We start from the raw sequence: 12,637 nt of genomic DNA, 5'->3' as shown, positions 1-12,637 counted from the left end.
TCAAACATTATAATCAAATATATTCGCATATCATAAGCTATGTATTTTATATTGGTTTTTGTTCCTCATTCGCCTCTGTGTAAATATATATGCATTCAAAGTAGCGCAGAAATGAATGATTGACGTTACCGAAAACTTTCGGGTAACACTGCTGGTTTTTCGAGTGAACAAACCGAGTCGCGTAACACTTTTAAAACATGAAACCACCTGTAATAGCCTCTTGTTATTTTATGTGCTACGATTACATTGTGATACTAATTATATTTTGTTGGTATTAAACGTTTTAATATAAATCAAATATTTCTACGAATGATAAACCTATAAACTTTAAACTATTCACAAATTAAAGTAGTAATTATTCAGTAATTTAAGATTCTTCAATTATAATGGGCGAGTGATTGTCAGCCATCATATATTTACATTTTCAAAACCTTTTCAATTTAAACGTTTCGTGACGAAAACTACCTATCTTACTAATAACGGATTAATGTATGAAGATAACTAATTGTAGTCTATATATTTATCTACAGATATAGTGTTTGTTTTTCTTTCTCATTATGACCAATCGTCGCGGAAACGTCTCAAGATAAGGCTATGATTTTTATTGTAATGCTCAACGAGGCGGGCGGGTAACATCTAGTATAAAGTATTATACGTTTATGATTTAATTCCCGTCCAATATTGAGTGGTATTACGTGGCGTTGTTTTTTTTATATCTCCTGGTATAATATACATATACCAAAATATTATACTAACTAAAAAATCTTATTCTTCTTCAAAATATTCATTGAAAACAACCAATGCAATAAATTATTTTCCTTTATTATTTATTAATGCATCATATTTTAGTTCAACTCCTATTGACATTAGGATTTTACGCATCGGGAACAATGCAATCATCAGCGGCTGACTTTGTTAAGTTTGAAAGCATCGGTTTACCCTAAATACGTGACGTCTGCTTGCCGTGTTTTACATGATATTATCGTAACTAGTTAGCGCCCGCGACTTCGATCGCTAGTCAGAAGAGGGTGAGGGAGGAGTGTGTTTGCTGGTGTTATTCCAGATCTATTCGTTCCGCTCTGTTGTGATTTAGTAACAAACATCTATTTATTCAAACTTTCACGTTGCCATGTAAGATTCGTATGCCGTGACGGCAAGCAGCACTCGCTGACGCTCTCTTATGCCCTTGTGGCGTGTTGTGTTAGGTGTATTCAGTGGTATATTATTAAATCAAAAGTAGAAATATATTTTATTGTTAAATTACAAATGATTTATATAACCCAACGGGCTTATATCGTATAAAATTGTATAATAAAACAAAATTATGAGTTTTATTTTCTACTTTAAAGATCATTCAAATAATAATTATAACATAATTATTTTGATATTACCACATTCGACGGGCACTGTACCATACACGTGCGAAAGAAAAATGAAATTACTTGCAAAAAAGGGCAAATTTGTACCACACATCAATACGGACAAAACATGGCCTTATAAATATTTATACCTCATATGAGCCTGAATCAATTGACGATGAGAAAGGGCTGTAAAATCATCATTAATTGGTCAGTTTTTTGAGAATTTTGTTTTCAATCATCGATTGTGCGTAACGGAATATATATACAATAACAATGATTTATCGAACCTCCTAAACTTGACAGTGTAACTTCAAAGAGCTACTTTAGCGTTTGATACTACTACTTATCTTAAACAAGAGTAAACTTAAAGTAGTATGCGCAAGCAATCCCGTGACGTCCCTCGAAGAGACAGAATGGGTACCGCCGGCTACAAGTGGGTACTCCGGTGCCTTTAGCGCTGTCGGAAAACGCGTAAAGGCGGTTTGCCAGCGTAAAAAAGGCACTAATAAATTACCGTTACGGTAATTAAGCCTGCTAATTACTATTAGGATATGATATTACTTCATAATTTGAACTTTCATACAACAACAGTAAACAGGGCAGAGGCGTGATTGGAGTGGATGAGTGGGCGGCGCCTAAACATAGACGAGCTTACAAACAAATCTAACGCCAGTCACAGATTCTTGTGAAATACATTTTAGTTCGAATATATTCTGTGTCAATACGAATAGCATTGAGTTTGAGACTAATATGTATCAGAATAAATCCTCGCACCATCATTGAATATATATGTTATATCTACGAAAATTTAATATCAGATCTTTATTATATATAGTAGTTATCCGTTTGTATGTTTATAACAGCTTAAAAAAATGTTTTATTGGTTATTTGATTCTTCCTTTCTTCTGGTTGGTCCGTTGGCCATTATCAACGGACACTAACATACTTCGCAGAAGATATTAAAGTTAATGTTTCCGTCACACTCTATTTCTTCAGTCTGATAATGCGATAAGGCGGCAATATAACATGAAACGAGACGAGAGGCGAGATGACCCAGTGGTTAGAACGCGCGCATCTTAACCGATGATTGCGTGCTCAAACCCAGTCAAGCACCACTAAATTCTCATGTGCTTAATTTGTGTTTATAATTCATCTCGTACTTGGCGGTGATGGAAAACATCGTGAGGAAACCTGCATTTGTCTAATTTCAAAGAATTTCTGCCACATGTGTATCCAAAAACCCGCATTGGATCAGCGCGGTGGAATATGATCCAAAACTTATCCTCAAAGGGAGAGGTGCAGCAGTGGAAAAGTTACAGGTTGTTGATGTTATGTCGAGGAGTCAATATGACGGGAGAAGAAGTTTACACGTACTTATATAATCACGAAACTAGGAAGGCATTTTGAAGACTTTCTATGTCACTATATACTTAGTATCACGAACTTATATATTGAAAATATAGTATGTGAAAGGGATGAATCAATAATTGTAATACCATCGTACTTAAATATATACCTATACATAATTATATTGGAATATACAAAATTATATACTATTTATAGCACGACCAAGTAGATATGTATTATTGTTATCAGATATAGAATATTTAAATATTTAACTTATTTTTTAATTTATCATATATCTTCATAGACATCCATAAATAGTACTCGAGGATATCAATTATTTTATACTCCCACTACTCCCCCAGTATAATTACCAGATCACATAACACGAGCACAGCATAGTTCTATTACCAACTAAATAACCAGACGGGCCAGAAAGTACTAGGCAACCAGAAATAGCTTGGAGACTATCAGTAGCAATTTTTTTTATAATTTTATACGTACGTCATAAATCTTGCTTTGATATATCCTGTTAATAAATAATTATTATCAACAACAACAGCAAGCGGCTAATTATTTTCAATGTTAGTATTGACCTAGCTTGCTTTAATTTGTATGCCGCTAATGCAATCGATTTTCATCAATAAATAATCAAAAGATCGTATGGCAATTATATGAAAATAGAAAATCTATGAATCTTATAAATAATGGAATACATACAACGTACGATATACATACATATATAGTATAATGCACTTTATACTTTAAAATTATTAAACTTATCACCGGATACGATACGATTTGGTATTAAAGAGTTAAATATACCCAAAACAAACTTAATATTAGCAATAAATAATACACAAGATCGATTTATTATATTAGTAATACCATAAACGGTACTGAAAACACTGGTAGGAACATTTTACGTCGTTTATTTACTGTAATCAACAATTGGATATTTTCATTAAATTAAAGTTTGATGTTCAAATAACTCCACTCTATTTTGTGTTAATTATACTGTGTTCCTACAATACAGAAGTAATACAAAATTCACCTAGTTTAAGGTAATACCTGGATAATAATATTGTGTGTAGTTTGTTTTGTATCTCTATACAATAGCCGTAAATTCCGGGATCAAACACACGGAGTAATTAGGTACTATTAATTAATAACTTGATACGTTTATTTGGCTTGCAAGGTTATCTCTACAGATTATTTTGGTTGAAAAGTACACCAGAAAATATTTATGTCAAGGTTTGGAACTTATGCGGCCAAACTGCTCCAATGCGAGTTATCAGATACACGCGTCCTTTCTCACCACTGAGCATAAGATGAATTAAAAACATTTATGAAGCACACAAAACACAATGGCTTTTGCTCGTTAATGTTAAGTTAAATATCACGAGTTCTAACTACTAGACCATTGTAATTGTTAATATATAATAATACTATTCGAAAGCTGAGAGCCGAGTTGGCCCAGTGGTTAGAACGCGTACATCTTAGCCGATGATTTCGGGTTCAAGCCCAGGCAAGAACCACTGAATTTTCATGTGCTTAATTTATGTTTATAATTCATCTCGTGCTCGGCGGCGAAGAAAACATCGTGAGGAAACCTGCATGGGTCTAATTTCAACGAAATTCGGCCCCATGTGTATTCCACCAACCCGCATTGGAGCAGCGTGGTGGAATATGCTCCAAACCTTCTCTTCTCTTCTGCTTATGTTATGTTATACTATTCGAAAACCTTTGTTTAATAACCCTAATACAATACTAACAACTGTAAAGACGAGAATACACTTTGAAAATAGAACGCGTGCCTTCAGGCTCTTTTAATAATAAAATATTAGTGTAAATAAAAATTGTAGACGGGAAAAAACAATTACGACGCTGTTTTCCATACGCCGGCTTATCTCAGGTCTGAAGTAATTATTTTTATGAGGCTCTCTTATAAGCTTACAAACAAAACCATTGGCATATGTTGTCTGCCATGTACTATATACTGCCTCGCGTTTGTCTGCCTCGTTGCTCCAGTAGCTATACGTAAGGCCGCAGATCCCGCGGTCCGGGGCTCAAACACCAGGTCAGGCCGATAAAAGTTTATTTTAAAGCCTAGAGTCCGGAACTTGGATGTATGTACACTCCCAAGCCCCAAAGCGCGTGAACTATATCCGGTCGTGTCAGATTCACCGTCGCAGCGGATTATGAGTGTGATGGATTAGAGATTGCACCTATTTTTGCACAAAATTGTGCACTATCTTTATTAAACAGCGTAAGCTGATTTTTATCACAGTGATTATGATCATATCACGATAGCTGTACATAAAAAAATTATTTATTATATTTTATGGTTATGGTCTCATTTTGAAGAGTTCCAGCCGTAAATGCGCAGAAAATTAAAGAGGATTCTTGAATGCAATTGACTTAAGATCCACTAGTAGTAGATTAATTATCCGCCGTGGGCGCCCTTGAAATTTTCTGCCGTGGGCGAAATTGGTCAGGCCATTATAGAGTTTATAAAAAAAATATTTTATGGAATAAAATTTGTATAACAATAAAAACGTCTCATCTATTAATATGAATAGATAATACAAATATCACAATAACAGCGGACAGTTGGATTTATTAAGCGTATAGATATTATAAAAGTGAATATGACGTCACAAATATTTCGTTCCAAACTTTACTAGCTATCCGTAGCGGCATCGCGGCATCCGTAGCGCCGTCTACGATGTATGATTCTGTAGTGACAGATGACGACGTTTAATTTATCTCCTATTATCAAACAATCCAAACAGGGCAAAATCTTATTAAAAAACCACCATAAAAGAAATTAGCGAAGTAATTAATTATATTAACGAATACAAATATGCGAGTGTTTAAAGACCATTGAACATTATATAGAGACGATATAAACTTAAATCTTAATACACGAATGATATTCATAAAGTAAAGTTTTAACACAGTATTTCACAGTTATTTTAGTTTGAACAGTCATTTTTGGGTGTGGATGTTTTAATTTATAAAAAAGTTAGTTAGTTTTTTATTTGGTTATCAATAAACAAGTGTGACGCGTTCCCACGCGTGCATAAAGATTGTTATTAGTAAATTTTGTCGACAATTTATTAATATTTTTATTTTTGAAATTTTTAACTATATATTCTAGTCTGTCTATCTATGATGAGTATGTCTTTTAAAGAGCGAAACAGAATATACATGGTATTATACCACCTATCGCTCTTACTTCCACTTATTACAGTAATATTGCCTAAATAATTGCATAAAATTTGAAATAATGTCTTGATAAAACATGACAGGTTTACAGAAATGTAACAGTGAACTGCATGTATGAACTTATTTTAATTCATTAATACATGTTTGTAATTTAATTACTTAAGTGCTTAAGTTAATAACCCTTTAATCATATAAAATAAAAGCTCTGACTAGTCCAAAGTTCAAAGTTACAAGAAAGTTCGGAAATAGTTTCCGAAGGACTTTTCGACCGTAACTGAGTTGTACGTTAGTGTCACGAACTTTGTAGGAACCAAATACATGATATACAAAGCATAGGTCACCTGATCTTTACAAGTTTATGAATAATCATAAACTTGTTAAGAGAGTACGTCAAAACAAAAACACAAAACTATAAAGTTTTGTGTCACGTATTCTCGTTTAATTTTCATTTGTTTCCCTTCTCTTTATCTTATATTTACATTTGTTTGTTATTTATCTACACTTTAGGTACGAAGTTGACTCACTTTTGTCACAGGAAGGCAAGAATTTTAGAAAGTATACAGAACAAAAATCATAATTAATATTTACGCATATAAAACTAGTCATTTAAATGGGTGGTTGTCGAAATAAACAATTGATGGTCGTCAAATAAGTGTATCTTTGTATTTTATCTCCACACGACAAAATAAATTACTAAAATTCACACAAGCGCCCTGAAAGCTTCGACAAAACTATTCAAACAATCGAAATAATTGATGATGACTTATATCTCGGCTCTCGTTTATTTTATTTTGGTAATCACTGGTCGTCTAGTATACCTAAAATAAATGTTTGCGTTGAGTTCAATCAATATTTCATCAAACACAAATGTCAACTTTTAGCCACAATAAACAAATATAGAGCAGTGTCAAACATTTATATACAGCCTGCAAAAAGCAATTCAAATAGATATTCGTTTGACGAAACAATAAAAATCCATCATTTGAGTTTTTGGCAAAAATACTGTATAAAAGCAGTTTTTTTTCACATACCAGGTTTTATAATAAATAAAAACAATCAGTTCCTACAAATTAAATATATATAACGTTACGTTACTTACTGCGTACTAAACATATCACACGATATTGATCAATGAATGCTATAACTTGAAGATTATTGCGTTATAAACTTCAAGACATTATTTTAATTTTAAATAGTGCAATAAGGTTTCGTGTTAAGTATTGTAACGTATCTTTCTTTCCCCAGTGTACGATCAGCACCGCTTGGTTGGTGAATCCTGCTACCGTTTGATGACGAAGAATGGCGAATTCATATATATGAGAACTCTAGGCCGTCTCGATGTGGACAAGGACACGAAGGCGGTAACAAGCTTCGTGTGTACAAATACCGTCGTCGCAGAGCAAGAAGGAAAACATCTGATTAAACTAATGAAGAGGAAATTCACCTTGATGATCAACAACGGGGAGCCGAAGGATTTTGATGAAGAAGAGAAAGAGGTAACAATTCTTAATATAATATTATAAGCTATAATAAAATAATAATATATTCTTGTTCAATTCTATAGAACATAAAATTAAACGGTACTTCAATCTCCTGATCAAAAATTAGTTTTTACAAACTGACAACCACACTACAGCAAGCTTACCCTAAACATTAATCTGAGCAAACACGTGATGCAATGTAAGCCCTCTTTCCTTCTTGAAAGAAAGGACCTTTTAAATAAAAAGACTCATCTCCTTCTTTTTTTGGTATCAAGTTATTTTGGTTCAACTCATTCTGAGTTTAACCTTTACCTTTTTTTATTATCAAATTTAGGTTCATGGATAAATATGTAACAGGTTATCTTCTAATACATGCAGGTTTTCTTAGGATATTTTCCTTCAACACTGAGCACGAAATTAATAAAATTATGTGTTAATGTTTTGAAATTAGCCATTCCCATGAAACTTAGTTATTAGATGATAAACAGACATATAAAGACAACATTTGCCAATTATATTCAATCGGACAATATATACTTTAGGTGGCGTTGTAGTGATTTATTCACTAACTTAACGAGGTTAACCTGACATTCAAAGTCTTGATTATTTAATGAAGTACGTCGTCGCTGGTGACTTGACGCTACTAAAGCGACGTAAACCCTCTTGAACACAACGATTGTCATAAGAGAACGTTATTTTAAAAATTGTAAGATACACGAATGCCGAGGTTCATTCAATGAATTGTATTCATTGCTTATCAAAGGTATTTATATTTTTTGTACATATTATTGCCGCTTTTTTTAGTGTATTTTTAAGGCATCATCTATTATGCCCTTAAATTGAAAATTTTTAAAGTCGATGTTGACAATTGATAATCATATCAACATAGCAGATGGCGCGAAAATCTAATAACTTTATGAAAAAAAAAATAAAGACTCATTTAAAGTCAAGTCATAAATTTCTAATATAGAAGCTTTAAGCTTGATTATTATTTGTTGTATAGACAAAAAATACAAAAGCAGTTCGAAATTAAATACCTCTTATGTTAGATAAATGTAAGAGACTTACTCAGCGGGGTTTTCTTTTAATCCGTATTTAACAAGGGTTTTCTTTTAAACCGTATTTAACAATTATGATTTTCATTACAATAACAATATACTCTATTTTTAATTTGAATATCCATCAATCAATCTTCTAAAAATTTATTCGTTTTTTTTTTATATACAACTAGCGACCTGCCCCGGCTTTCCACGGGAGCAATGCTGATACTAAATAATGTCTCACAACGTTCACAGTTTTTCATTTACTAGACAGTATAAACGGCTATGTTCCTGCGTTTTAAATCTGTAATATCTTCGTCAATATTCATTTAAATTACATGCTGTAAACGGCTATTTTGATCTATATTAAATACACAATGTATTTAAGGATTACTTAATTGGATAAGGATTAATGCTGTATTGCTTAATATCGCTTTGAAAATAAACTATTATTTCTCGTAAAAAGTAAAGGATAAAAAATGATTATTGTGAGTTATCCCTAAGAGATAGACATATACCATTGTGGATTTTTGAAGACCCTTTTAAGGTGTACAAGACTACATTATTTTGATCTATCTCGTAGGATTCAGCCAGCGTTTGCAATGTAAGCGCAAAAAATGTGTTTATTTACGACTTAATTTTAGAAACCTCTTAAATTATCAGTGTTTCTCTATATTGTGCATGTATTATACATATAAACCTTCCTTTTGAATCAATATATCTATTAAAAAAATCGCACGAAAATCCGTTGTGTAATTTTAAAAATCTAAGCATACATCACAGGGGTAGACAGCGGTAAGCGACTTTGTCTTATACTATGTAATGATGATACACAAAACCGTCCGAGTACTGAACTATCTGTGATATATAAGACCGGATCTAATATCATTGTATCGCTCACAGCAAGACACCCGGTAGATAATTAGATAACTAATATTAGACATAACTGATACTAGATTGCGGTACTTATACTTTTATATATAACGATAGTAATTTTTGAAGTACCTTGTACACACAAATAATTTAATGAACGATACATAGTTTGCATTCATTGTATTTAGAGATAAACGTATTAAAATAGGTTTCTATCTTGAATTGGGCCCAGAGAGTGGTATAATTATTATTTATTTATGTATTAGATTATTATGAAATATATAATTGACGATATAAAGAAAGATATAGTGGTGCCCATTGATAAAACAGGTTATAACTGTATGAATTGTGGAACAAAAATTTCAAAACATTTGTTTTTCTCAATTTAAATTTTCAACTCAAATAACAAAGAAATATTTCAAAAACGTAAAGAAGTGAGTAAAGAATTGCTAATAGAAACAACGACTCCTTGTTTGTGTCAGTAAAATTATAGTTCATTACGATTCTTTTAACCGATAAATACTTACCAAATCTATAGATCTATTTACCATAGTAATGCACGCCGATAAAAATTTGATGTGCAAAGACGCGCCTTCGTGAGTGAATATACCGGTGATGATAAAGGTTCGATTCGGACGCGGTACAACAAAAATCACGTGCCTTCTAACGTTAGCACTTGGTGGGCGCGGAAATACAAATAAATAACATAATATAATAAATAATTCAGGATAGTCCGAATTGACAATTAAAATTTTGTACATATCTATTATTTAATAATGCATATCAAACAGAAAAAAATGAATAGTTGAAACCTATTTTAAAAAACAATATTTTATAGTATACTAAATTTTTCGACAATGCTGTTATCTTTTAAGGAGTTCCTTCGCCTAAAACTAATCCAAGACATGTTCAAAAAAGATTTGCCAATTCAAAATAACCTTGAAAAAATGTAACGCCTCATTCGTCAAAACTACAACAGAGCGGTTTATAAAATAAACATTAGTGATGTTTAAAGTTATCTTATATCGGAATATATCAAGTTCCGAACGAAAATCACAGTTTGACAATTCAGAGAATTTTTGCACACACATTTTACACACAAACGAACAAAGGAAAGAACGTAGGAACTCTTTTATGAAACTACCAATTTTGATAAAGATTATATGAAAATACTTTTTAAAAACGATATTACAAGTAGAACGTTCTTGGTGGTAATGCTTTGTGCAAGCCCGTCTGGGCCACCACCACCCACGCATCAGATATTCTACCGCCAAACAACAGTACTTTGTATTGTTGTATTCCGGTTTAAAAAGTGATTAAGCCAGTGTAATTACAGGCACAAGGGACATAACATCTTAGTTCCCAAGGTTGGTGGCGCATTGGCGATCTAAGGAATGGTTAATATTTCTTACAGCGTGACCACTTACCATCAGGTGGGCCAATTGCTCGTCCGCCAACCTTAGCTATAAAAAAAGAACTTCTATTGGAAAATTATTAAATAATATTTATTCATAACTCTGCTTCAATGTATTCGGTATTGAGATTACGTTCGGTTTTCGATTTCAACGTTCTTACATTGTTGACGAAATATTCGGATGGAAAGCTGTTTACTGCCGGTAAGCCGGTTACTGAAGTGTTATACTCCGAATAAAATGTAACATAATTATACTGTACGCAATATTTAAAACACAGCAATGCTCTGAATTAAAAATACACAATTACTACACATATACATACATATATGCAATAGAATGCTGTTAATTAATATAAAGAGAATTATATTGTAATGTGTACACGAAGAGGAATTTACGAGTTGGTTCACAACAATGGAACAAACGAATCATAAGTAAAGATCGTTGGTTCAAATGCGATCAAGAACTGTCTTGTACTTGGTGATTTAAAAATGCTGCATGATTCGAATAAAGTTCACCAACATGTATCCAACAATTCACCAGTGAACCCGATCTACTCCAATGCTTTTACTAGGACAATTAGTACGGGAGAAGAACGATTACGGCCGTTCCCTATAACACAAGAACAAGCCGTCGTTCCTCAATCTATTTAAAGAAAATAATGTAATTAATACTATATTCACTATCATAATATCTAAAAATACACGATATATGTTTTACTTAAGTTAGATAACTTGTGTTTGATAACAATCGTAATAGCATTGCACAGCCATGTAGAACCAGGAAAAGAAACGAGTTATATTTACCCCCATTCTAGTTACAATATTCTGAGTTGTCGTTTGAGTAGTTATTAGTTTTAAGAATACAAACGACGTATCCTCCCCATGTAAATACTATCCCCCTAATGCATCAATTTAAAAATTGTCGTTAAAACATTTGTATTGCGTTACGTAAACTCTTTATTTTATTTATAAACAGCGACCCGTCGTTCAAACGGTTGCAATATCGATTTGCAACATATTTTAGCTTCACTCCGATGACCGACATGCATATTGAAAACCTTGGTTGTAAGGTCTCTTGAAAGCACGCACGATTGCACACTTGGGTAGTTACCATCCACTGATCCGCTGTTCTTCTGTCAAACAATATAATAATTATTATTGTTGTGTTCTAGTTCCCAAGGTCAGTGGCGCATTATCGAGGTTAGGAATGGTTAAAATTTCTTACAACGCCAATGACTAATATAGGTGGCCCATTGGTCCATCTGTCTACCATACATATAAACACGTTATCATTAAAATGTATTGACGTTGAGACTCTATGTGGGCACATCTACAGAACGATCAATTGAGCTGTGTGTTTAAAAGAGAAAAACTATGTGAAACAATAAATATACTAGCGCCCTGCCCTGACTCCGTACGGGCAATGCTGTTATTAAATATACTACAGAATGACTTACAACGTTCAAAGTTTTTCAGTTGTTAGACAATACAAGCCGCTATGTCCCTGCGTTTTAAATCTGTAATATCTTCGAAAGTATTCATTTAAATCACATGCTGTAAGCTGCATGCTGATCTATATTAAATGCACAATGTATTTAATATACTTAATTGGATAAGGATTAATGCTCTATTGCTTAAAATCACTTCGAAAATAAGCCATTATTTCTCTTAAAAAGTAAAGGATAAAAAATAGTTGTTTTGGGCTATCCCTAAGAGATAGACATATACCATCGCGTGTTCAGGTGTACATTACTGTAGTACATATAGTACATACAGTTATTTTGATCTATCTCGTTGGGATCGTCCAGCGTTTGCAATGTAAACGCAAAAATGTGTTTATTTACGACATTTTATTTTACATATTATCAGTGTTTCTCTAGTATGTTATTCATT

The 12,637-nt window shown here is 32.7% G+C and overlaps 1 protein-coding gene across 9 annotated transcripts in view; it reads left to right on the top strand.

Annotated features, from left to right (window-relative positions):
* LOC125075747 (neuronal PAS domain-containing protein 2-like) overlaps window positions 1-12,637 on the top strand; it is a 90,589-nt gene that overhangs the window by 60,745 nt on the left and 17,207 nt on the right. For all 9 annotated transcript variants that reach the window (XM_047687455.1, XM_047687456.1, XM_047687452.1 and 6 more), the window contains exon 7: window positions 7,182-7,432. In XM_047687455.1, the coding sequence (XP_047543411.1) occupies window positions 7,182-7,432 (251 nt within the window). The remainder of the gene's footprint in view (window positions 1-7,181; window positions 7,433-12,637) is intronic.

Source organism: Vanessa atalanta, chromosome Z, assembly GCF_905147765.1.
Source record: "Vanessa atalanta chromosome Z, ilVanAtal1.2, whole genome shotgun sequence".
Classification (NCBI taxonomy): domain Eukaryota; kingdom Metazoa; phylum Arthropoda; class Insecta; order Lepidoptera; family Nymphalidae; genus Vanessa; species Vanessa atalanta.
Note: the sequence above shows the minus strand (reverse complement) of the source record. Positions and strands in the feature narration are given on the sequence as shown.